Below are 27,506 nucleotides of genomic sequence, written 5' to 3'. Positions count from 1 at the left end.
CTATGGCACTGTAGTCCCCATAGCATAGACAAGCCCACAAAATGACATCAATTTGGTACTGAACCTCCCCAACCTACCCAATGTGTAGATATCGTTATTGTGACACAGTAGCCCTATCTGATATTCTTTTTTGCCCTGACTTGAAGGAACATGTACTGAAATACCAGGAAAATATAGGGAGAGGCTTGTCCAGAGCAGTGGATCCACTGCCTTTTTCTGCACGGAAGTGATCATTCATGGAAAGCAGCAAGCTGTGACTGATACCCAACCACAGTGTAAGGAAGTTAATAAAATAGTGCACAATCACAAAAATAATCATGGCAACAAAGGCTGTAGAGAATTGAGTGTAGGTCAGACAAACAACCCCCCACCAAAAAACTAGAAATCAAGATTAAAAAGCCATGAAGACTAATTAGCTATGAACTCAAAAATTACTACTTCCCAGAAGGAATATTTCATCCCTCTTTCTCCCCCTACTCTGAGAATTCGCTTACAGTCAGATTGTCAGAACAGCTAAACTACAAGTAATCTTCCCTTTCCAAAGAATTGGCTTGGATTGTTTCCCTGGAAGCAGATTTCTGACTCTAAACACCCAGAACATTTACTGGAGTCACATTTTAACCTTAAACACATTGTTATAAAATATTAAGTTTTCTATATGAAAGAGTTACACACACCATAAAGTCCAGTTTGCCTGAAGTGCAATACTGTGTGCCTAAGTGAAATATGAATTAAAGCAGAATTTGAAGTGCCATCTTTACCACTGTTATTTTACATCTCAAGTGCCCATCACTTGAATGTGCTCATGTGCTTCCTTGGGTTTCTTTCACAAGATATTAAACATTGGGGAATTTCTGGGGGTTATATAAAACTACAATAGCAGGACAATTGAACCTGACAGAACAATACGGTGAACAACGCAATGCTTGACTTACCTTAAAATCAAGGCTGTAGAGACTGACAACATCATCATCTTTCTCTCTCCGCTTCCTTTTCTGTAATAAAAAAAACCAATCATATCTAACCATTTGATTATACTGTGGAAAGCATGCCTCCCCATATATTATGCTAATACACAAGGCCTGATTTCAAAACTAACCGAAAGATGCTCTCCTTAGTGCACCTGCAGAACTGTGGGTGAAAATAATTTCACGAGTAATTTTGCAATGGGAAAAAGCATTTCGACTTGTCACTTTACTGCATCCACAGATCATACACTTATAAGTTACTTGTTCCTTTATGCTCCCCATAATTATAACTGTGAAGACAGAACCAAAAGACAGCAAGGAAAAACTAAAGCAATGGAGACTGAAGTGCATTCATGTGGCAGTTAGCACTTTGAATGGATTCAGGCATTTAGTTAATAAAATCAGATACTTTTTATGGTTTCCAAGCTCAGCAGTTAATAACAAAGCTGGGATTTTCAAAGGAGTCTAAGGGAGTTAGGTGCCAGGTCCCACTGAAAGTCAATAGGAGTTGGGGTTCTAGAACCCTGAAGGGGACTTAGATGATACCATTATTCCCAAGATGTACCCCAACCTGCATGGATGGGCTCCTCAGAGGAGCCTAAGGAGGCCTTGAAAATCCCAGCAGTGTTGGTGAGAGTAGAATTTGGGGTATAAGGGTAGCTTCTAGTTCCCCTTCTGGATTCCAAGAACCCCACATTTTATTTTACAATGTTTTCATTACCACTGGGCAACTCTTTCCCACCCCGATAAGTTTTCTTACCAGTCCATATTAGACAAATTTATGTTTAAATATTAATTACAAAAGCACAGAAATACATTCGCTCACATTAGTATTTTCCTTCCTCAGCAATTTAATCTAATCAGAGTACCAAACAGAAGTTAGAATTTCCATGGTTTTCAGTCATTTTATTCTGTCTGAATATTTTAGTTCTAAAAGACAATACACAAACTCTCCAGTAGGGTGACTGAGGTCCACTTGCTGATTGAGGAAAAGCTTCTTATAAAATATATGTATAGCATTTCATTTGTGAGGCTTATACGGAACTCGATGTCATTATTTCAGAAGAGATTTTTGGCCGGGTTAATAATGTGTGCAGGTAAATACTTGTTTTTTAGGTTAAGTTCAATAAAAAGTTCAAAATAGATTTTTGACTAGAACTTGCAACAATACAAGACTTTAAGACACCACGTCTTTTTTGTTTGAAGATTCCCCCCTCCCTTTATGCAAGTCAAGTATATTAATGTCTTCAACACACAGCTCTGGACCCAACCCCGGGCTCTGAAGCAAAGCCAAAGTTTTGTTTTTAAACTGGCTAGACTTGGGTAATAAGTACTGCATTGCCCAGTTCCCCTGCCCAACATAGTTTCATTCAGTACTCAGACATTTGACTACAGAGCCAGCTGTATCATTCTTACATGGCACCAGGACAGAAACAGATTCCAAAAAGCCCACCTGTTCAAACTGCTCAAACCAGAAGGCTTAACCAGCATAGCAGAAGGAAAACCATGATAAATACTGTTCTCTGACATTATGTGTCTGGCTAGCAATAGTCACAATCAAAGACATGATATGTAAACCCTCTTGAGAAAAGGTCATGTGGAAAATATATTCCTATGAAAGGTATTAGTCTGTAAAAAAGTCAGGAAGTATTATTCAGGCTACCACAGAGGTATTGAAAAAAGCATGAGCATTTTTTAAATGAAACTCTTTGAGGGAAAAGTCTTTCCAAAATAAGTAAGCAAAACAGCATAAACAGACACAGAAGAATGCCATTAATATTTGTATTAAATAACCCTCAGGCATGGAATGTAAAGATCCAGTAATACATCATAGAAAAGCAGCATTTTTCAGTCTGCAAACAATTCTAGTCATCCTATTCCCCCCCACTCATTCTGTATTACTAGGAACATTTGCATGAAAATACCTGGCAAATACCTAAAGAACAAAGATCCTTTCTGCTGCTTATTGTCAACCTGGAAGTCCTAGAAGAAGAATAGAACTTCAGGTGAGGAATGTGCGTCAGGACCGAAACTCCCCAAAGATCAAAACCCCTATTTTCAGACAAATGTCTCTTGTATCAAAAACAGTATGTTGTTAGCAGTGTTGTTGTAGCCCTGTTGGTCCCAGGATATGACAGAGACAAGGTGGGTGAGGTAACATTTTTTATCTTTTACCTCACCCATCTTGCCTCTCTAAAAACAATATGGTCAGTATTGGTTCCAAACACGAGAACATGTGAAGGTTTCCAATGAGCAGGTCTCACATCAATGCCAAGGTTCAACCCAACTTTCAATGGGATTTACCCACAGACCCCTGGGCCCTTATTATGTATAGACATTGGAAAGTTAGAAAGAGGAGGAATGCAGGCATGGAAGTAGGGGAGGAGTTTGGGTTAGGAGGCTCTGTTGCCCATTTGAACCAGAGAACTAGGCCAGGTCTACACTATAAACTTCAACGGCATAACTATGTCACTCAGGAGTGCGATGAGGTATCATGTGGTGACCAATATATAGATATGCCAGGAAAATATCCTTGTGTAGATGCAATTACCCCAGCATAGCTTATTTCACTTGGGGAAGGAGGGGCCTTGGCTGGAATAAGCTCTAGTGACAAAATTAGTTTTGCTGGTACAGCTGCATCCACATTAGATGTACTTTGCTGATAAAGTATGCTGGCATAACTATACTGGCAAAGCCTTCCAACTGTAGATGTGGCCCTAGACTCTGCAGCAAGGGTGGGGACTCGTGGGCAACAGGACCCAGGCATTCATCCTCCATTATCCATGCCCTCTTTTAGCTGTTTTTGTCACATATCCAAGCTCATTTAAATAAAATTGGGCCGTCCTCTATACATGTGAGCCCTCCTTACAGTTGATAATTCTGTGGAGGAAAGTCCCAGTCTGAAGTATTTCCTCAGGTCCATCCAGAACTTGTCCCTAGCAAGTCACAAGCAGCTTGCCAGAAGGAGAAGCTGCCTCTAGAGCAGAGCTGAAGTTCTAGGGTGCCCACTGGCTCTTCAAGATGAAGGAGAAGCTATGTGCATTGAGATTAAGAGCAGGTAATTGAGATTGATAGTGGGAACTGTTGGCAGAGTTTAGATAAACAGTTAACTCATTCAACACCAGTCTCCTTGCTTTTTGCAGTTTACATTGGTGGGGTATGAAATCTAGCAACACTTACTCTAATTTAGAGTTAGAGAATAAAACATGAGTATACAAACAGCCAAAATGAAAAGCAGAGAAAAACATACATAGAAAATAGAGATAAATAAGTTCATTGCTTCAAATGCTTTCAATTTGTGATGCTGGAGCTGGATCATTTGAGAGGATATAATTTGTAGGGCTAACCACTGTGATTAAAAAATGAATATTAAGTTAATCTGTAACCATCAGATAAAACCTTAGAAAGTTTTTTTTTTAAAGTCAGCTTTTTATTTCCCCTACTTCACTGCATTATTATTCACACAACCTTATAAACATAGATGACACTTTAATGTCCATGCCCTGAAGAGTGACCAATGTAAGGCAAGCCAAAGATGGCAGTAGGGAGAATATAGGACAAGGGTTACCACAGTAAGGCTTTTGGGTGCTTCAGTTATTATACCCATAAATCAGCTACAGCTTTTCAGTATTACAAAATGTTACTTCTGCAGTCCTATTCTAAACCCTGTTTCGAGTACCAGCTCAGTCACATTTACCCTGCTAAGTGATCAAAAGCTGTAGCCTAAATAAAAACGGCAGGTACCATCTTGATACTCAGAGAACCACAAGCATACAGTCAAGTTAAGGCCAACAACATAATAGAGCCATCAGCTCTATTATGTACGAGTCACTAGTCACTCAAGAGTCTCAGAATGGCTCAGTGAGGAAGTGCTCATATTTGCCTAACCAGAAAGAGAACAATATGTTTCTTTCTTCCTTATCCAGGAAGAAGGAACCTGATTTATTTAGATTATTTCTGATTGTTAACAACCTTTTGCCATACAAATATAGTGCATGCTTTACTCACCAGAGTGAAGTCCCACTGCGGCCCAGGAGTTAGAAATGTGAAAGAGCTGCCTCGTCGCAGAGGATATCTGTGTGTTGAGAATGTATAAAGGTAAATAAAATATGGGTTGTTTCAGCAATTGAGAAAATAGCTACAATTCACTCCCCCTTGAGAAAATAGCTACAATTCACTCCCCCTTTCCCTGTTCGTTGTTTTAAAATCCTGTGGTGTAACAACATCCCATGCTAACACTGTCAAATCTGAGCAAGTGTCCCAAATCAGCTCTAAATACTTGTAACCTCTGTGACAAAACATATTTCCTGTGGATTTTTTCAACTCAAGGTAATCAGCTCACAATAGCCAAAGTCCAACATGAAGTACCTCATTCCAAATGGATGGAACCTGACCCGGAATGGAACCATCCCAAGGGGTAGACCATGCTAAAAAAAAAACCCAATATCAGGAGGATACCACCTGAGATTCAGTCTTTTGTTTCTGAATTCTCCCTCACAGGCACAACTCTGTAACCTGAAGAGAGGCTAAGATTTGAGAGGATGCCCGAACAACCTTGACTGTTTTCTGACAGATCAGAACGCTGCTACTTGTTAACTTAATCATAGAAGACCCTGCCAGGACTTTGAGAATCCGACTCAGGTGCCAAATCCCCTAAAACCTCCCGTATGAAAAAAACCATGAGCCTCAGGCTACACCTACACTGCAGCACTTACTGCGACTCAGCTGCACTGATACAGGTGCACGTGGTAGCGATTGTGATGGAGACAATCGAAGAGAAGCTGTAACTATGTCTCTCCTGCCGACATAGCTCTGTCTACAATGGTGCTTAGGATGGTATAATTTACATCGCTCAGGAGTGTGGATTATTCACACCCCTGAGCGACATAAATTATACCGAAGTAACCTGTAGTGTATACGAGGTCTCAGACTTCTCTTCTGATGGGTTCTGGGTTAAAGGAGTACAGGCCACAGAGACAGTGGGTGAATACTCCACTCCTTATGAACAATTTTGTCTGGGGCAAGAGGAGCACCTCTTGAATCTCAACCTCACCCCCATTTGCCATCTATTTATTATTAATTACATTATCATAGTGACCATGAACCCTTCTCAAGGACCAGGTCCCCATTGTGATAGGTGCTGTATAAAAACAGAACAAAGACAGTTCCTGCCCCAAATGGGTTACTCTCAAAGTAAAAGATGAGAAACAACAGATGGCTATAGACAGGGGAGTACAATGAAACAGTATGAGTCACCATGACTAAACAGGTCAAAATCTGAACCAATCAGCTATACTACATTATAACTTTCTTAACTATACAACTTGAGGAAACTAAACATCCCACACCAATCCTGACAGAGAGAAGTAAAAACATCTGGCCTCATTTTCCATTGTCAATGGAGTTGAAATCAATGAAAGCTGCAGGTCTGCTGCATCTTGAAAATGAGGCTATCAGCTTTTGCATAAACTTGCAACTGAGAATTGAGGCTTGCTCTTTCAATAAGTCATCCTCATCAACAAAGCAAAACTGTCGAAAAGCAATATATTCAGAACAAGGTTAAATAAAAATATCCTGGGACCGACACGGCCACACCACCACTGTATCCATCTAAGTCATTCTACAGTACTACAGCTGACCCAACAAGTTGTGTTCCAAGTTTCACTGCCCAGTGGATTTAACGTACATTTCCAGCAACATTTAGTTTATTCTGAACATCATATTAAGAGATACTTTTGCCCAAAATTTAGTTTCTGCATCTCAAACTACTAGTCCTAAACAATGGGTTGTTCCCTCTTTCTGACAGCCAGTTGAATCAGCTAATAGGGCAGATTTTACTGTGCTGCGTTTTCTTTGTGAGCTTGTGACTAGCGCTAGTTTGAAAATGTTGGACAAAATATAGTTTCATCAGAAAATTCCAATTCACTGGACTGAAATGTTTAACCGAATCTATTACAGATTCCGATTTCCCTTAGCACCTACATGTGGTGTTTAGATGCTGCTTGTAATTATTAGAACTGGGAGCACTGGCTGTTGGGAGTCTGAAAGGACAGGAAACAGGAAGGAAGGAGGGGAAGTTGAGGAGGCGGCGTGAGAGCTACCAAGGGTGCAGCAGCAGCTTGGTAAAGAGGTTTCCACTTTAAAAATAAAGTCCTATTGAAGTTTGTTAGTACCTTGCCTGCTCGCTACAACATTTTGGAGACGAGGATGGATCTTCTGCCTCTGAACCCACCTGCACCCTTTCTGCAAAACCCAGGTGAGCCTCCAATTGCTTTTACTGCCTAGATCCATATGTTTGAGACTTATCTGCTTGCAATCACTGCTACAGAGATTTCTGAAGTAAGAAAGCATGCTCTGCTAATCCACTGCCTTGGAGCAGAAGGGCAGCATATATTTTACACTTTTCCCCTTGCCGATGATAAATATGAGACTGCACTCACTGCATTAAAGAACTTTTTGTGCCAAAAGTGAATGTAGTAGCTAATCGCTACAGATTTCGCCAGCATGAGCAGAAAACAGGGGAGACTATAATGCAGTATATTGCTTCCCTGAGGAGCCTGATTGTAACTTGTGACTTTGGGAATATGGCAGATGAGATGATTAGAGACCAGCTCATTGAGAAAACAACCATGCTTCGTGTAAGAGAACACTTACTTCTAGAACCACAACTTACACTAGAAAAAGCAATAACCATTGCTACTCAGATTGAGTCAGCTACAGCTGAAGCCAAAATAATGAGTATGGATACAGGAGGCACAGTCCAGGCTGTGACTCCTTTGCAGAAAAGTTCACTATCGCTGCAGACAAATGATTACAAGAGAAAAACTAATGGAAAACCACCGAATCAGCAAATTCAAAATACAGTAAAAGCATGCTTTTGCTGTGTATCCCCACAACACCTTGCAAGCTACACAGGATGTCCGGCAAAAGTAGCACAGTGCAATCATTGCAAAAAGATTGGGCATTTTGCTAAAGTATGTCACAGCAGCCAGTTCAGTCAACAGGTGCATGCAGTTACAATACCAGACGTTACTGTGCTGAGCGTGGACAAAATCACTACTGCACATATTCCAGAACAAAGTGCACTGTAAACGTTTCCACCATACCCTTAGGCACATCACACTCTAATCAGTTAATGTTGGACACTGGCTCAGCCGTATCTATACTACCTGATTCCATCTATTTGCATTATTTTAAAGATGTGCCTCTTACTGAACCCAAACTTCACTTGGTGTGCTAGTTGAAAAACCATATTCCAGTACATGGCTGCCTGTCAGTAATAGTTACTTTTGGGGATTGCTGTGTAACTGCAGAGTTCTACATTGTCCACAAAGGCATTCCTGTCCTTGGCAGAGATTTACTGGCTGTTTTAAATCTCAGAGTAGTTAATGGATGAATTGATCTTCCTCAGCAAAGCACTCTTGCGGTACACACACCAGTTTCAGCTGGGACCCAACAGCAGGTTGAGGAGAAACTCGGCTGTGCTTATGGGTTTCTGCATAAAGTTAAAATGCAGAATAATGTGATGCCTGTGTTGGGGACACTGGGGCATGGCCACTAGGTAACTCGAGGGGATGGAAGACCACGAGTGTCGATGAAGCCCCCTCGCACTAGGCCCAGGTGTCCTTGGCCCCCCTCCCGCCTGGAGGCACTCGCAGCAGCTCTGCGTACTAGGCCCAAGTGTCCTTGGCCCCCCTGCCTGGAGGCACAGACAGCAGTTCTGCTGAGAATCTGCAACAATATGCTGCAGAGTCAGACTGCCTGAAACTAAGCAAGGCCAAACAGGGCAGATATGGAAGAACAATGCTGAATAAAGCAGCTTTATGTATAGTTTAACAAATGATACAGAGAACCAGGGAACTAGCTGGGAACTGGATTGGCTGGCTATATGGATACTTGGGGCAGCTTGCTATTGGATAAGTATGCTGGGAAAAAGGATGTATAAAAGCCTGTGTAACTTCCTGCTCTGGGTACAGGATTTGAGATTCAAATCTCCCTGTACCTATTTGAAGCTTCAAATAAACTTTTCTGCTTCTCCACCCCGTTGTGATTATTGGGTGTAGCACACCGGGTAACGAACCAACTCAAGCTGTTGTTCAGCCTCTCAGCACTGGGTGCCGGCAACACCTGTAGGACAGAAGTTACGGTGCTTAGCATTTTCAGTCAGGGAAGCTGTTTCAGAGGAAATTAGAAAAATTGTTCAAAAGGACATTATTGAAGAGATTGACTCCTCGGAATGGGTTTCACCTATAGTAGTGACACAGAAGAAGGGTGGAGGCATTCACCTTTGTGTGGACTTAAGGGAGCCAAACAAAGCTATTGTGATTGACAGCCATCCTCTTCCTCACATAGAAGTAGTACTTGCAGAACTCCATGGTGCAAAGATGTTTTCTACTTTTGATTTGCGGATCACATACTACCAGGTTATGTTGCATGAAGATAGCAGAGACCTCACAGCATTTATTACACATGAGGGACTATTTCTTTTTAAACGTGTTCCATAGGGTCTCGCATCTGCCCCAAGTGCCTTCCAAAAAATAATGTCATTGATTCTGAAGAATCAACATGGAGATCAGTGCTATCTGGATGATATTATCGTGTTTGGAAATACTTCTGAGGAGCATGACAATAACCTGCAGTCTGTACTAAACTGCATCAGCTAAGCAGGCCTCAAGCTCAATAGGTCCAAATGCAAATTTAGACAAACTGAACTCTCCTTTCTGGGGCATACAATTTCACAGGCTGGACTAAAACCTGATCCAGATCATATCCTGGCAATTTCAAATGCTCCTCCTCCAACAGATTTGCCAACCTTACGTTCCTTCTTGGGTCTTACCTCCTGGTATTCAAAATTCATTCCCAATTATGCTTCTGTCATTGAACCATTATGAGAATTACTATGGAAAAGTTCAACCTTAGTGTGGACAATGGATACACAAGCTAGGTGAAAGACTTGATTGTACATAGTCCAGTACTTGCACTATTCAGTCCTGCATTGCCCACAATTGTAACTACTGATGCTTCTGATTATGGACTTGGGGCTGTCCTCACGCAACTTCATAAGGACAACACAGAGAGGATTGTTGCATTTGCTTCAAGGACACTAAGTAATGCTGAGAGGAAATATTCTACAGTTGAAAAAGATGCACTTGCTTGTGTCTGGGCTACTGAAAAATGGAGAACTTACACACAGACCACAGCCCTTTGATGACGTTGCTCACCATGAAAGGACTGGGAAGAACAGGATATCATATTTCTAGATAGTCTGCAAGACTACTCTCTTTCAATTATGAACTGGAATATAAGCTTGGAAACCAAAAAGTGGTAGCTGATTGCCTTTCTCGCCTGCCTTTGCCTTCACCAGATGGTCCACCGGAGGATGAGGATGTAGTAAGCGCACTTACTGCAGTTACAAAAGAACAATTTCAAGCTGCTTGTTCAGTGTGTCCAATTCAACAAAAACTATGGGAATTTCTGACAAAGAGATGGCCCAGTAACCCTAAAAACCTTGACCCAGTTTTGCTGCCTTATTTTAGAGTTTGGGATGAACTGTCTTTGCTTGATGGTTGTGTGCTACGAGGTACACACCAGCTACTTGTGCCAAAAGAATTACAGTCAAAACTCATACAGCTGGCACACGATACTCATCAAGGAATTCTCAGAACAAACAACGACTACGGGATCTGTATTGGTGGCCAGGGATGGACTCTCAAACTGAAGCACTCATAAAATCCTGTGTCACTTGCCAAATGTATGATAAGACAGCAGTGACATGTACCCCTCCATTACAGCCTGTTCCTCTTCCTGAATCTGCATGGGAAAAAGTGGCGATTGACATTGTAGGACCCTTTGATACTGCTCCAAGTGACTGCCATTATGCCATCACTTTAATAGACTATTTCAGTAAATGGCCTGAGGTAGCGTTTACATCGCAAATCTCTTCTGCTACAGTAATTAAGGTCCTCTCTTCAGTTTTTAGCAGGGAAGGTAATCCCAAAGAACTGGTTTCAGATAATGGTAGTCAATTTACTTCCCTGGAGTTTGAAACTTTTCTAGCAGAGAGGAACATTTTACACAGAAGGTCATCCCTATACTACCCTCAAGCCAATGGGGCAATCGAATGGTTTAACAGAAGTTTGAAATAGAGTTTGCAAATGGCTAAACTGGAAGGGCAATTGTGGATAACCTTCACTACTGATTTCTTGCAAGCATACCGGGCTCCACGACATGCCACAACGCAAAGATCACCCGCAGAGTTACTGCATGGGAAACAGATGAATACTAAACTGAACATTGCTGGATTGTTGGGGAAGACAAGAGAGGCTATTTTAGAGGAACTAGTGACAGCATCCCAACAGAGGGCCACAAAGACAGACATGTGGAGTGATGGTTTCCTACAGCATTCACAAAGGACTGAAATGGAGCACATGGCCCTGGAAAGAGACATGATGCAGAGGCAACCAGCTGTGATGGAGCATCTTTTGTTACAAAGCTCAAGCATTGCACCCCAGCCTTGTGTTGTCCTGCAAATTATGGAAAACACATCATATTGGGACCACCATTTCAACCACTCTCATTACTGGTCTTTCCCACAACAATCAACCACTCTGGAGATGAAGAACTCACTGAAGCGCGTCACCTACAGAATTTGAGAGCACTCCGTCACTTGGCCATGTCATAGCTCTACTGTTCTTGAATTTAAAAAATACAACAAAAAACAAAAAAAACCAAAAATCTTAAAGTAGTGTAATTTGTTCCCTATGTTATTTGTTAACACTATATTTTTTGGTACAACTCTGCTGAAGAGTTTCACGGAGGTACAGCTTAACCCTACCCCCATAGCATCAACTCCCAGTAAAATCAATGCACAACATTTCAGTCATTGCCTTGATTATACCACCTTCCTTACCCACAACTGCACCCTGGCCTCTAAGTAGGAGAAAAAATGCATCACTGACGCTGTTTCCCTGACCCCTTGGGGAATTTCTCAGCGGCACCCTCTCTGGCTGTCAGAGTTTACGGCCAGAAGGAACTGACCTCCTATATATGTCTCTCTCTGGATGGAGGTAGCCTGTGATGTGTATCTATATATCTGTATCACAGGCCACCTCCATCCAGCACCCATCCATAATGGTCAGAAAGCCTGTCCACCCCCTGCTCCCACTGATCCATTAATGTCCACATGGTCTTCAGGGGGAGGGGTGTGCAAAAATTCCCTTGGTCATTCCAGAAAACAGGCCTGAGTTATTAAAGACCCTAGCACCCTGGACCTTTCCAGACCACCCCATGAACAGTGAACTTTCTGTGGTGATCAACCGGGCCTTGCAGTACCTGGGAGAAATACCCCTCCCTGTTGATGAAGTCTTTGGGTTGATGTAGGGGGCAAAGAATAGGCATGTGTCCAATCAATAGCTCCATACAGTGTGGGAAGCGCATCTGTGCAAAGCCATCGATAACCTCCTGTGCACTGTTAAGCTTTATGACATGGCACAGCACCACCCTTCTCATAGCTTTACAAACATCCATGACAACAGCCCCAGTGGTTGATCTACCAACACGCAACTGGTTAGCTACAGACTGGTAGCAACGGGGTGTGGCAAGCTTCCAGACAGGATAGCTACATGCTTCTCCATGCTGAGGAGAATTCTCATGTGTCCTATTGCTGCAGCTCAAAGGTGAACTCTGCAGATTTCTAGGAAAGTGGCTTTTAACTGTCATTCTGTAGCTCTGCCATCTCTGCTGGTCATCCCAGTTCTGCATCACTATCCTGTCCCACCTGCCAGTGCTAGTCAACTGGGCCCAAAGGGCAATCCACTGAGTAAAGCTGCTCCAGATAAACGCCCGGCAGAAGTAACTGCTTGATTTCATCGATCTGCTTCTCCTCCTCCTGCAGCTGTGTTGCTGCGGCATAAGACATCCAAAGACTAAGCCCTGGCTGGGATGATTTAGTTGGGGGTTGGTCCTGCTTTAAGCAGGGGGTTGGACTAGATGACCTTCTGAGGTCCCTTCCAACCCTGATATTCTATGATTCTATGATTCAAAGCCCTATGGAGCCACAGAGCCAAATCCATCTGCCTACGCGACTGTCAATACAGATGTGTCATCCTGTTCATGATCATGGTGCTTAGCAATGCATTTTCCATGTTGCCAGACAGCTGTTCAAAAATGGCACTGAGGCAAAATATAGCTGAATTATGGGATGCCACGAGAGGAATCATGGGAGTTTGTTAGTTTGACCCCAAGCCCCAGATTTCCTGTAGCTTTTGATAGGCACCCTACAATGCATGACAAGAAAAATCAGAGCATAGAGTTGTACATAGCACATTGCACCATAGGATATCTGTCCAGAATGCTGCACGGTTAATTTGAACAAGCGCAGAGGTGCATGGATGCAAGGCTTAACATGGAAAATACCATAACAAAGCAGGGTGGAAGCACTTCAGTTTGATATAGTTAAATTGCTGCACTTAGAGTGAACAAACTAATCCGATATAACATCCCCAAACAGAAAAGCTTTTAAGGTACATCTATACTGCAGCTGGGAACGAGCCTCCCAGCCGGAGTCGACAGACACGGACTAGCTCAGCTTGAGCGAGCACACTAAAAATAGCAGTGTGTATGTTGTGGTTTGGGTGGCAGCTCAGGCTCTCGAGCCCACATGACCCCCCTGCATCTGAGCTTGGGTGGCTGGCCCAAGTCTCCCCCAGAACTGCAACATCCACACTGCTATTTTGAGCACACTAGCTGAAGCCAAGCTAGTGTGGGAGTCTGTCTACCCAGGCTGGGAGGCTCGCTTCCAGTGGCAGTGAGGACAGACCCTAGGAGACCAATTTTCCTGAGCAACTTGGTGTTGCAGAAAAGTAACCCCTCCCCCTAAGAAACCCAGAAGTGAATGACTAGTACCAGTGGTTAGAGTTATTCATTCTGATTCCTGAAAGGAGACTCCTCTTAATAGATAATTATCTTGTATCGTTCTTCCCAGTATCCCTCCCTTCATGATAGACTGCGCAGATACAGCTGGAGGAAAGGCAGGCACACAAGTAACATGCACCAAGCATTTTCTCCAAGTTAATGAGGGGCTTGAAGGGGCTTGTAGAACAATGGAAAGAGACCACTAGTAAGCTGAAGCAGGGAGCATTTTGTTTTAAAAGAACATTTTTTCCCTTGGCTCAGATTAACTTTGGAGGGAGAACAGGGGGAGTTAGGTGAACAAGTTAAACATTTTCCAGATGTAAGAGCTGCAACTATACTCTGCAGAGGCAAAGCTCTCCAAACTAGAGAAAGGATATTGAGACTGCCCGAAAGTATAGAGAAATCTGCTTTGGTGTGCTCTCTCGGCTTAAGGAAATGAGGTGCTTACCAAAACCAGACAAAAATAATTCCACCAGTCTTGTCATGCCTACCTTTTCAACAGTGCTTAAGAACATATGATTCTGTATTAAAAAGCGTGTTGCCTACTACAGTCCTGATTTCCACGCTAAAGGTACATGTAGCTTAATGGCCAAAATGCAATCCAAAAAGGAAAAATGGGGCTTTAGCATTGTAACTTAAAGGTAATCTGCAAAGGATGCACAAAATCAGACACCCATATTTACGCAGGCAAAAGGGACCAAACCAGGTTTGGCAACATAGCAGGGAGGAGACAAGTGGCCCCAATAACCCTCCTGGTGGAAGTTTGGGCAATTTACTATATAACATATCACTAAAGATAAAAAAGCCTAGTAGATTGGTTCTAATGTGAAACAATCAAGAGTGACAGATTACATGTCTAAGGAAGTATTGTCATTGTTCAGTGTCTTCCTGGACTAAACAGTAGGACCTTCTGATATACCCAAGTGGCTTCTACTGAAGATAACAGGAGCTATGAGCCCATAGAATCGCCATCAGAATTCGATCCCGGACAACAGCAGGAACTATCTAGGCCAATGATCTCATCTCAAAACTAAATGAGGTGATGTCCTTCAAAATTGCAGTTCAAAAGGGGTAAAGAGTAGTGCTCAGCAACATGCAGCCATTTCTGTAACCCTGCCAGCTACACGGACATTGCAGATGGGCACATCTGCAGTACATTTTCTGTAATCATTTAGGAGGAACTTAGAAACACAAATGTTTCGGTCAGATTATTTTCATAATGGTTACCTAGCATGTTTATACTGATTTTTTGACTGTCTGAAAAGAAGGTCTTCTTTGTTTCAAGTCTTGTTGGCAGGGGGTGGGAGAAGGACTGTGTACAGAATGTTGAGAGTATCAGGTGTCTGTGCCTTTAATCCCGTATGACCAGAATAGCACATGTAAAACTCTAAAAGGTGTACAAAATGGGCATCCCAGGTTGGATTTGGATTTGTTGGAGTAGAGTATATATAGGCTTGGCAGAATTCGACTTTTTTAAAAAACAAACAAACAAACAAACAGTTTTGACAGATAATATTGATGTATTTTTTCTGATTATCAATTTAAATTTTCACAGTTGCAGGAAATTATGGGCGTGTTAGACAATAATTATTTAATGACAATATCTAATAAGCTGCCAAGCAGCATTTTTCTTACTTTGTCAATCTGTAAATTTCTATTATGATTGCTGGAAATATTTTTGTTTGTTTGGATGTGTGTGGTTATATCCTTTACTGATAACAATCAAATCCTTCCAACCTTAAGTATATAGCACAGGGGAGCCTGTACCTATCCTGGCTAATGCAACTTCTTTCCCACTCGTATTTAATGTAGCTTTCTTCCTCCATGTTGTTTTTTTTACACTTTAAGTCTGTACCATTTGGTCAGCATCATTGAGTCAGTCTGCACCCATTCTTTGTACTTATATTTCATGGTTTATCCAGGAAACTGCAGAAACACTTTGATCTGGCAGTTCCCTTAACCTTAAGTCCAACTAAAGATCCAAAATAAATTCTTTAGACTGGGCAGCAATTCTTTATTTCCTTCCCCTCTCACTCCCAAACTTTTTTTGTTTTCACCGCAACTTGCTTGTAATTTTAAATACAAACCATTCACATCAGTTAAATGCTATTTGATTATGTATATTACAGGAATACAAGCATTTTGAAACCGGTAGATTACCCTAGTGAATGACATTTCATTTGAGATCGCAAAAAGCACAAGAAAAGACTTCATACTTATGCCTTTGAATCTTAATTTAAAATCTAACAAAAAGAGCCTCTTTTGATTTCCCACCATTTAAAAAAATGTCTATTTCAGCAGTAACCAGTGGCCCCAATCAGGAACCCCCACGTGCTAAGCAGTGTAAAAATGGAGACTAAGGTTCTTGGGGCAGCACTTGCCCCTGCTTCCCATATCTAAGACGACACCTAGAAAAAGAAAACCACCTTAGGAGAAACTAGTTGACAGAAGCACTTGAAATCCTGGAGAGAAAAAAATGAGGTGGAAGATCATCGTACGATCACTGCTCATAGGGAAATTGCACTGGTAAATTCTACATTGAGTCTAATTCATTCACTGCCATCAATAATACCATTTATAGTAGCACAAAGAAGGACACTTTGCCTTGATTATATAGAAAGCCCAAAATGATGCTCTACTTTCTGGCAATTTGTTTTGGTAGAGCTACTCCCCAACTTTCTGGTAGTATCAGCAAGGGCATCACCCTTTGCAACTCTGGTGCAATTAGTAATCTAGTAGTAGCCTGAGCTTTCAAATAGCAAAGCCATGAAAAAAAGGTCTGCTGGGTGATGTAGTTAAACAGTGAACATAAGAAAACCTACATCCAACTACTACTTGGATAGGACCCTGTGCTGCTGCTACTACTGATCTCAGAACTTCTTGTACTTTTCAGACACCCTGGAATAGCCATTAAATTGGGGTGGGCAAAGTACAGCCTGGGGGCCACATCCGGCCTTTCAGATGTTTTAATCCGGCCCTCAAGCTCCAGCTGGGGAGTGGGGTCGGGGCTTGCCCCGCTCCGCACGTGCCGTGACTCTGCGCAGCTCCTGGAAGCAAAAGCATGTCCCCCCTTCGCTCCTACATGTAGGGGCAGCCAGGGGGTTCTGCACGCTGCCCCTGCCCCGAGCACTTCCTCCACAGCTCCCATTGGCCTGGAACCATGGCCAATGGGAGCTGCAGGGGCGGTGCCTACAGATGGGGCAGCGCATGGAACCATATGGCCGTGCCTCCGCGTAGGAGCTAAAGGGGGGACATGTCGCTGCTTCCGGGAGAGCCATCCAGAGCCTGCACCCCTGACCCCCTCCCACACCCCAGCCCCATGACCCAGCCCTGACCCCCCTCCCACCCTCCAAACCCCTCGGTCCCAGCCTGGAGCCCCCTCCTGTACCCCAAACCCCTCATCCCCAGCCCCACCCTGCAGCCCGCACCACCCCCCACACCTCCCCCAACGCCCTGCCCCAGCCCAGAGCCCCCTCCCGCACCCTGAACTCCTCATTTCTGGCCCCAACCCAGAGCCTGCACATCCAGCCGGAGCCCTCACGCCCTCCCACACCCCAACCCCCAATTTCGTGAGCATTCACGGCCCGCCATATAATTTCAATACCTAGATGTGGCCCTCGGGCCAAAAATTTTGCCCACCTCTGAATTACATTGTTCTTCTATATTGGAACAAATTCTGTTTCCTAAGGAAGCTTCTTTAACCACCTTGAGCATGTCTAACCCACAAAGAGGGTACAGGCTGAGAGTGAACTGTGGTTTTCTCTTTTCAGATTTGCTTTTGTGTTTTGGTGGAACGTTATGGCCACTTGTCTTAAGAGGTTAGCTATCATTGTTGACCACATCAGCAGATAAGGCCAGAGTAGATTAACCAGACGCTGCTATCCTTGGATAATTGCAAAATTGACCTCCACATAGCTGTGACTTGGCCATCTTTCCCCAATAAATATGGCAATCCCCATACACTGACCACAATTTCATCACTAAGGCCTTATCTACACTAATGAGGTAAGTCGACTTCAGTTACGCTAGTTAAATTATGTAATTGAAGTCGATATAGCTTAGATCAATTTACAGAGGTGTCTACACCTTGCTATGTCGGCAGGAGACTGTCTTCCATTGACTTATCACACCCTCACCAGACCCGCTAAATCGACGCCACTGCATTGATCGCAGTGGCACCGATTTAGCACATAATGAAGACAAGCCCTTAGAGTCTCATATCTTTTCACTGCAGACTTCCGCTATGGTCCAAGGATCTTCCTTCCAGTTTCCCTTCAGGCTTCCCTCCCCAATGGGATATCTATTCCAAGCCAAGATTTAGTAAACGCGATACTCCCTAACAATTGTTGCTAGGATGTGGCTTCTAGCCTCTCTACAAAGGAAAAAGATGATAATGAATTTCCAGTAGTACTTTCAGCAGTCCACTCCTCCCCCCCCAAAATCCCTTAAACTATTCTGGTTGCTCCAAAGTTGTGAGTGAACTACTGTGTTTGGTGCACAAGGGCAGTTTTTTTGGCTTACAGTTGTTGCAGCACCTCATCTGGCATGTTTTGTAGCGCACTCTGCTCTGGGAAAAATATATTTGATGAGTGAATAGGTTGTAAGGATACTGTTCTGGAGCTCCTTCAAAACCAAAGGAACACATCTCCGACTTCTTCTCTGGCAGGAGAGCTCAGATTTTCTTCTTCATTTTCTAAGACAAACATTCTAGAGAGTCTATGGTTGTACGGAAACAGTGGATGCATAGATGTCATGGGTCACCTGTGAATTCCAGGTCTTATCAGACCAGCAACCAGAGAGACACCACTAAAACCCACCTGGAGCTTCAAATGATGGGGTATAAATTAGCTGTTACCACTCAAGAAAGAGATCTTGGAGTCATGGATAGTTCTCTGAAAACATCCACTCAATGTGCAGCGGCAGTCAAAAAAGTGAACACAATGCTGGGAATAATTAAGAAGAGGATAGAAAATAGGACAGAAAATATAATGTTGCCTCTATATAAATCCAGGGTACACCCACATCTTGAATATTGTGTGCAGATGTGGCTGCCCCATCTCAAAAAAGATATATTGGAATTGGAAAAGGTTCAGAAAAAGACAACAAAAATTATTAGGGGTATGGAACGGCTTCCGTATGAGGAGAGATTAATAAGACTGTCTTTTCATCTTAGAAAAGAGACAGCTAAGGGGAGATATGATTTATGTCTATAAAATCATGACTGGTGTAGAGAAAGTAGATAAGGAAGTGTTGTTTAGTACTTCTCATAACACAAGAACTAGGGGTCACCAAATGAAATTAATAGGCAGCAGGTTTAAAACAAATTAAAGGAAGTATTTCTTCACACAACACACAGTCAGCCTGTGGAAATCCTTGCCAGAGGATGTTGTGAAGGCCCAGACCATAACAGGGTTCAAAAAAGAACTAGATGAATTAATGGAGGATAGGTCCATCAATGGCTATTAGCCAGGATGAGCAGGAATGGTGTCCCTAGCTTGTTTGGCAACTCGTTTGGCACAGTGCCTCCTCAGGTCTGGCATCCCATGCCAGTGCACAGTCATTTCCTAGGCTGTGCATTAGGCCTTGTCTCAGTCCATGCATATCTTGGAAGATGAGCAATAGCAGATCTTTGCTCCTGGATATCCTCTTTAGGTCTTCAAGGAGAGAGGTGAGAAAAGATCCATAGGAGGAGCGCTCCAGTTCTCAGGCTGTAGATATTGTTTTGTAATTGAGAAATAGTATGCGAATATAAAAGTGTATGATGCACATGGGAGAAGAATTAAAATTGCAGCTATACCTGGCATTACTAGACTTGAGTGTTTAACCATGTGCCAGGTATGTTGGATGTGTAACAAACGAAATTATTTGTGCAGTAGTTTCCTCTTGTTTTTTTAATGCTTAATTGGTGGTGGGGATTAGTCAGCAGGGGGTGGACCTGTGGGGAGTAGAAGCCCCACAGCTGCTGACAGAGAACATTTAATTTGTTAGCAGCCACATATGCACTCTTCTCTGTTGCAGGATAATTTCTGACAAGTGTAGCTCCTGAAGAAGGAAGTTTTATGTGTGCTCAGCCCCTAAATCAAGCAGGCTTTTGTGCACCAGACAAGACTGTCAATCAGGTTTGTATGCAGTGCATAAACATTCAGTTATAACATGGGATAATGGCTAAAAATGACCCTGACTCCCAACATTAACTCCTCCCCCCCACCCTTACCCTTAAATCAGATCTACTCTGGATCCACTTTTCTGCCATTTGTGTAGACAAAGAATGCTTTAGAGATATCTGTCAACAATGCAGGACTCCCAAGGAAAAATTCCAGCCACATCCCAGATGTAAAGACTTTCCCATTAAAAGTTTATGAAGAGATTTTTTAGAGAAAAAATGGCATTTATGCCTTTGAGGCCTGGTCTACACTACAAAGTTATGTTGCCGTAAGTCATCTGGCATAGACCTATTTGTACATGTCTACATGCTCCAATTGGTCTCCAACCGATGTAAGTGCTCCCTTACGGTGACTCAGTAAAACCACCTCTCCGAATAGAGTGGAGCCATGGTCGCCCTGCTGAGGTTGATACAGCGCAATTGTAGACACTGTGTGATCTGTGTCAACCCTAACAGTCCTCCAGCAGCTGCCCCACACATGCTCCATTCCCTGCAACGGAGACCGTTCTGGTCACAACTGTAAACTCCATTGCCCAGTGGTCATGGAGACCAGAAGCCTCCTCCCCCTTTCTTTAAACCTGCCAGATATTTTTGAAATGCCTTTTCCTGACTGCCCACCCTGGCGATCACATATACCAGCTCTCTTGCTGTGTGCAATGGACCATCTGACCATGCTGTCTTCATGCACTAGATACACTCCTGCCTGAAGTAGACTGGAGGTATTGGATCTTCTGGGCCTGTGGGGAGAAGAGGCTGTGTAAGCACAGCTATGGACCAGCTGTAGAAAAGTGGACATCTGCAAAAAGACTGCACGTGGGATGCAGGCAAAGGGGTACAACAGTGATCAGCAGCCTTGCCACATGTGAGTGAAATGGCTGCATCAGGCATACTTGGCCAGGGAGGCCAACAATTGTTCTGGTGCTTTTACAGTGAACTGCATGCCATACTTGGTGGATATCCCACTGGCACCCCAAAAACCATTGTGGATACCAGAGGAGCTGGAGACAGGGACCCCTGCTACGAACGAGGAGGAGGAGGAAGAGTAAGAGGGAGATGCAACAAACTGAGGTAGGGGGGGTCCAGCCATGCCACAAGTCAGGATACATTTGAGACAGCATTCCCTCTAATTTTCCCCACCCATGTGCAGAATGAATATGACCTTCATATTGGTGCACATAACAAAATTCATGTAGTGGGGGTGGGGCCGAGGGGTTTGGCGTGTGGGAGGGGCTGAGGGCTGGGGCAGAGGGTTGGGGTGCAGGGGTGTGAGGGCTCCGGCTGGAGGGGTGCGGGCTTTGGGGTGGGGCCAGGGATGAGAGATTTGGGGTGCAGGAGAGTGCTCCGACGGGGAGAGAGGACTCCGCCCATGGGCTGTGGGGGAGAGGTGCCTCTCCCGGCTGCGGCACCTCCAGGGCTAGGGCTGCAGGATAGGCACCCCTCCCCCAGCCCTGGCAGGTCCGGACCGGCCCGCCCCGCCTGGGTCCGGACCTAGCTGCCCAGGTTCAGGTCGGGCTGGGCCACCCAGGTTTGGGCTGGGCCGCACCGGCCGGGTTTGGGTCGAGCCGGGCCGCCCAGGTTTGAGCCAGGCCACAACTGGATCCGGGCCAGGCTGGCCTTGGCTGCTTGGGTTTGGGTCGGGCCGCCCTGGCTGTGGCTGGGTCTGGGCCATGGCACCCCAGCCGTGGCTGAGTTCTGGCCGGGCCACCTGGGTTCGGGCTGCGCTACTCCACTTGCGGCTGAGTTCGGGCCAGGGTTGGGGCACCTTGGCCGTGGCAGGTTGGGGGCCGGGCTAGGTTGCAGCCGGGAGAAGGCTGCCCCTTCCCCAGCCGGGTTCTCTCAGCGCCTGTGTGGCGCTAAATAGGCTGCTGCATGGCCACGCAGCTTACAGGAAACTTGGGTTTGAGACTCCACCACAGTCTAGCCAGTCCTGCCAGCCAAGCATGGATGAGTACGATGAAGGAGGAGGAATCTTGGGTAAGTGTGTACATGCATTTTTCCTTACAACGTTTGCATTTAGTGATGACACCCAGCCCACCCGCAAGTTAATAAAGGGGGAAAAGCTGCTGCCAGGGTGGAGGTGGAGCAGTTGTTTGCTGCCTTTGAAAAGTCCACCCTGGCAGCAGCTTTTCCCCCTTTGCCTCACAGATATTATGCAGAACTCAACATGCAGCTATAACTATTGGGATATATTTCTCACTGAAATCCAATGTAGTGAGTAATCAGTACCAGCATCCCTTCAATCTACCAAAAGCACTTTCAACAGTCATTCTGCACCTGCTGAGCCAAGAGTTGTATCCTTCCCTGGTGCTGCCGAGGTGGTGAATGTATGCTTTCCTGAGCCAGAGGAGCAAGGAGTAGGCTAGGTCTGCTAAAATGACTATTGGCGTTTCAATATTGACAATGATTATCCGCCGGTCAGGAAAGAATGTCCCTGCTTACAACTCTCAGAACAGTCCTGTGTTCTTAAAGATGCGAGCGTCACACACCTTCTCTGAGCAGCCCACGCTGATATCAGTGAAGCATCCCCTGTGATCCACCAACGCTTGCATAATCATAGATATGTAGCCCTTTCTGTTGATGTACTCTGTGGCAAGGTGCGCTGGTGCCAAAATAAGGATGTCCATGCCATCTGCAGCTGCACTGGAACCCCACTGCTGAAAATCCATCCATGACATTCTGGGAACTTAACCCCAGCTCCCAGAGATCCCTGGACAACTCATTTCTACCCCCAAGAATTGCAAAAAGTTTCGAAAAGGCATCGCACCAGACAGCAGAGTATGGCACACTGGAATATTAACCGGTGGTGCACCGCACTTTGTATTGACACAAGCATTCCTGGCGAGAATACACAGCACCAATGCAGACAGCAAAGTGTGCACGCATACAAGCAACACACAGACTTTGACGGCTGGGTGCCAACATAATTTGCATCGACAAAAGTTTGTAGCATAGACATAGCCTTAAAACGCATTCAGTGTTTCAAATGAATTTCAAACTAGGAGAAAGTTTCCAGTCAGAGGGCAAAAAGCATATTCCAGAACTAGCTGACATTAGTTGTACTTTAATGTCACTTTCTCCACTTAAGCCTCAAATACCCTATATTGAATGCTCTCATGGGAGAGTAACAAGGACCAAATAATTTAATGTGCTCCGAATGCATGAGAGCAAGATTTCCACTCCAAGTGCTATCCCACTGAGAATGTTTAGATTCAAAGCTAGATAGCTATTTTGAGTTCTTGTGGGAACAAATTTTGATCCAAAAAAAACATTAGAGGCCATCACAAGAGACCAGTTGACAAAAGATACGCTTTTAAAGTTGGTTGGTGCAGAATCTCTCTTATTTAAGGCCTGGTCAACACAGATTTTGCACTGGTAGAACTATTTCTGAGAGTGGTATGAGTATAAAGAAAGAGGTACTAGTACAACCCCAGTGTGGCTGCAGTTAAACGGATGTAAGGGATCTGACACAGTATGGCTTATTCCCTTTGTTGTACAGGAATAAACTATACCAGTATAACTGCATCCATGCTAGGGAGGTCGTGCAGCTTTAACAGTACTGGTATAGTTAAAACGGAATAACTTTTGTATTTAGACAACCCTCATTGCCCCTTGCTGCAAAACGATAGCAAGAACACAGTATAAAAACAAACACAGAATTGCTTGGATCTAAAGCAATCAAACAGTATTTATTTGCACTGAGTGGTCATTGATTCTGTGTACACAGTGACATTCAGCTGGAAGGGGAGAGGAAGGGTCATGTCACCATCCTTTCCTAATTAGGAGGCACACAGGTTGCTGCTGTGCAGCGCCATCCCTCTTCCTCATCCTGCTGGGAAAGCAAAATTCACCTTCTGATCCTGTGAGAGGCTGGAAAAAGAACATCCAGATTGCTTTGGAGGCTAGAGAGAACGGGACTTGTGCGCAGAACTGGGATTTTATTTGGGCAGGTGGATTAAGGAAAGCATAGTAGAAAAATATTAGGGGCTCATAAACTAAACCGAGCAGGGGGACCGAAAATCAGAAGATACTATGGAAGGCCAAGGAGAATACATGCCTGAGGATTGGAGGTTGGGCAGAAAACTATTGCTGGGTGGGGCTGTTAAGCCCAATGTCTATACAGTGCAAGAAAAAGATGTTACGATAAACAGACTTTAGAGCGTGGGTGGCATGGCAGCACTCAGTGACCTCATATTTTAAAAATCTGATGAATTAAAGATGTACCTTGGCCTTACAAAAAAAAGTATTTCTATTGTATTATGTTTCCTTTCTATTAGGGCAGCCCCTTTTAAGTTATTTTCTTACTAAACACAAGGTAAGCAAGCACCCTCCTCGTACTGCTGGATTTCTAGGCAGTTCTGCATGTCAACAATTAAACAACTGATGATGTCAGATAGTCACTGTTGACAGATATGCTAGATCGGGGTGGGCAAACTTTTTGGCCCGAGGGCCACATCTAGGTGGGGAAATTGCTTGCAGGGCCGGGGCAGGGGTTTGGGGTGCGGGGGCGGAGTATGGGAGGGGATGCGGTGTGCATGAAGGGGCTCAGGGCAAGGGTTTGGGGCAGAGGAGGGGTGTGAGGTGTATGAGGGGGCTCATGGAAGGGGGTTAGGGTGCAGGAGGGGTGTGGAGTGCAGAAGGGGGCTCAAGTCAGGGGGTAGAGGTGCAGGAGGAGTGTGGGATGAGGCAGGGGGCTCATGGCAGGGAGTTGGAGTGCACGGGGGTGCAGGGTGCAGCAGGGGGCTCAGGGCAGGGAGGCGGGGTGAAGAAGGTGTTCAGGCTCTGGCCCAGCGCCGCTTACCTAGAGTGGCTCTGGGGTGGCAGCTGTGTGCACTGGGGCGAGGGCAGGCTCCCTGCCTGCCTGCCCCAGCCCCGCACTGCTCCAGGAAACGGCCAGTACCATGTCCCTGCACAGCCCCTGGGGGTGGGGTGCAGAGGGCTCTGCGTGTTTCCCTCTCCTGTGGGTATCTCCCCCAAAAGCTCCCATTGGCCGCGGTAACCCATTCCTGGCCAATGGAAGTTTTGGGGGAGGTACCCACAGGCAAGAGCAGCGAGCGGAGCTCTCTGCTGCCCCACCCCCACCCCCAGGGGCTGCAGGGACGTGGTGTGGCTGCTTCCTGGAGCGGCGCTGCGCCACAGGGGTGGCAATCCCGCGGGCCAGATCCAAAGCCCCGAGGGGCTGGATCCAGCCCGCGGGCCATAGTTTGCCCACCCCTGTGCTAGATCATTAAGCCAGTAGCAATCCTGTGTGTCTCCACACACAGGATTTGCACTGTTTTTATTCAACTGGTTTATGACAGATTTTTGTGCAACTGATGCAATTTTTGTGCTTAGACAAGATTGGAGTCTCCTCATTTCACTTGTGACTGTGTCTTCATGCTGCCCTTCGCTCCCAAAATAGCCTTCCTCCTTGTACATGCCTAGAAGTTTCATTCTCCTCAATGCTCACTTCATTCATCTACTATTCCTGTCCTGAACTTGGCGTGGGCGCAGTTAGTTGTCACTGCTACAGCTGACCATAACAAAGATTTTGCAAAACAACAAAAATATGAAGAAGCAGAGTAGTGAAGGGGCTGAAAGTTTAGGACAAGAATCTTGAACTGTTTAAGATAAAGTGGGGAGTCAGTGGAAGCATTCAGAGACTGGGGTGATGAGCAAGTAAGATACAGCTGCCAAGATCATTTTGTATAAACAGAAAGCAACATGGCTGTCTGGGAGGCTAGAGACGAGGTGGCTGCAGTAATCATTATGGGAAATGAGGAGGGATTGGACAAGAGTTTTAGCTGTCTGGAGAGATTATAAGAATTGCCTTACTGAGTCAGACCAATCGTCCATCTAGCCCAGTCTCCTGTCTTCTCTGACAGTGGCCACCAAGTGCTTCAGAGGGACGGAACAGAAGAGGGCAATTTATGTAGTGATCCATCCCATTGTCAAGTCCCAGCTTCAACCAGTCGGAGGTTTAGAGACACCCAGAGCATGGGGTTGTTGTCCCTGACTATCTTGGCTAATAGCCATTAATGGATCTACATTTCAAGAACTAATCTAATTCTTTTTTGAATCCAGTTATACTTTTGGCCTTCACAATGTCCCCTGGCAACAAGCTCTACAGGTTGTCTGTTCATTGTGTGAAGAAGTGCTTTCTCATGTTTGTTCTGAATCTGCTACCTATTAATTTCATTGATGACCCCGGGTTGTTGAGTTATGTGAAGGGGTAAATAACACTTCCTCATTCACTTTCTCCACAACGTGACAGACACTTCTATCATCTCACCTCTCAGTCGTCTCTTTTCCAAGAGGAACAGTCCCAGTCTTTTTAATCTCTCCTCATATAGAGGCTGTTCCAGATCCTTAATCATTTTTGTTGCCCTTCTCTGTACTTTATACAATGCTAATATATCTTTTTTGAGATGGGGCAACCAGAACTGCACACAGTATTCAAGATGTGGGAGTACCATGGATTTATATAGTGGCATTGTCGTATTAAGTATCCCTTTCTTAATGGTTCCTATGTTAGCTTTTTTGTTCGCTTTTTTGACTGCCATTGCACACTGAGCAGATGTTTTCAGAGAACTATCCACAGTGACTCCAAGACCTCTTTCTTGAGTGGTAACAGCTAATTTAGACCCCATCGTTTTGTATGTATAGTGGGGATTATGTTTTCCAACATGCATAAGTTTGCATTTATCAACACTGAATTTCATCTGCCATTTTCTTGCCCAGAATTAGATAATTGAAGTTAGCTTAAGTTTGGTTAAAGAAATATGTGTTGTTAAGAAAGGTCCTAACTAGCAAGTAAAAGAAAGGCCTTGAAAATAAAGAGTTATAAGGCCAGAAGGAATGAAGTAGGAAGGATGTCTGGGTCAAAGAATGACTAATGAAATAAGGGGCATTTCTAAAAAGAAGGCCTCTGTCTGATAGGGGTGACTGCAGATGTTTTTAAATAAAACAAAGAATCTGCCTTAAAAAGAGCCAACATGGATCGTCCCACCCCCACAGGGTTTCAAAGATTAGGGCCTATGTGAATCCAGGTGCAGAGGAAAAACAGTTGGTCAGCAAGGAGGGGAAGAGATAGGGAAGAAAGGCCTGGGGAGAAAGGAGGTTATAAATCTTATCTGGATTAAGACTGGAAATAAGGGTGAATGGTCTCAAATTGGTTTTTAGCTGAAGATAGTAACTGGGAATGACATCACTTATTTGTTAAAGGATATAAAGAAGTAAATGCTTAAAGGGTTCATTGCTAATACCTTCCTGACCACACTGGAGCTGACTAATATGGGTCTAAGCACCCCTGGTGGGTTTAGCCTGTTTGCAAGTATCTTGATCAAATGCTAATAAATGTTTTGTTATAGTTTGGATGTAGTAAATTGCTTATTATTTAGGCTTTTTAGGCATGTTTAGAGCAATTGTATAAATACAGTTTGGCCTTTGGATTTAATAAAGGAATTTACGGTTAAATTAATGTCATG

The 27,506-nt window shown here is 44.3% G+C and overlaps 1 protein-coding gene across 1 annotated transcript in view; it reads right to left on the bottom strand.

Moving 5' to 3' along the window:
* The window catches only part of NET1 (neuroepithelial cell transforming 1), a 68,437-nt gene that overhangs the window by 26,157 nt on the left and 14,774 nt on the right, over window positions 1-27,506 (bottom strand). The window contains exons 2-3 of the mRNA XM_037889385.2: window positions 4,977-5,043; window positions 936-995 (exon numbers count right to left, since the gene is read on the bottom strand). Coding sequence (XP_037745313.1) covers window positions 936-995; window positions 4,977-5,043 — 127 coding nt within the window. The remainder of the gene's footprint in view (window positions 1-935; window positions 996-4,976; window positions 5,044-27,506) is intronic.

This window comes from Chelonia mydas, chromosome 1 (assembly GCF_015237465.2).
Source record: "Chelonia mydas isolate rCheMyd1 chromosome 1, rCheMyd1.pri.v2, whole genome shotgun sequence".
NCBI lineage: Eukaryota > Metazoa > Chordata > Testudines > Cheloniidae > Chelonia > Chelonia mydas.
The sequence above is the reverse complement of the archived record's forward strand: the minus strand, read 5'-3'. Positions and strand labels throughout refer to the sequence as shown.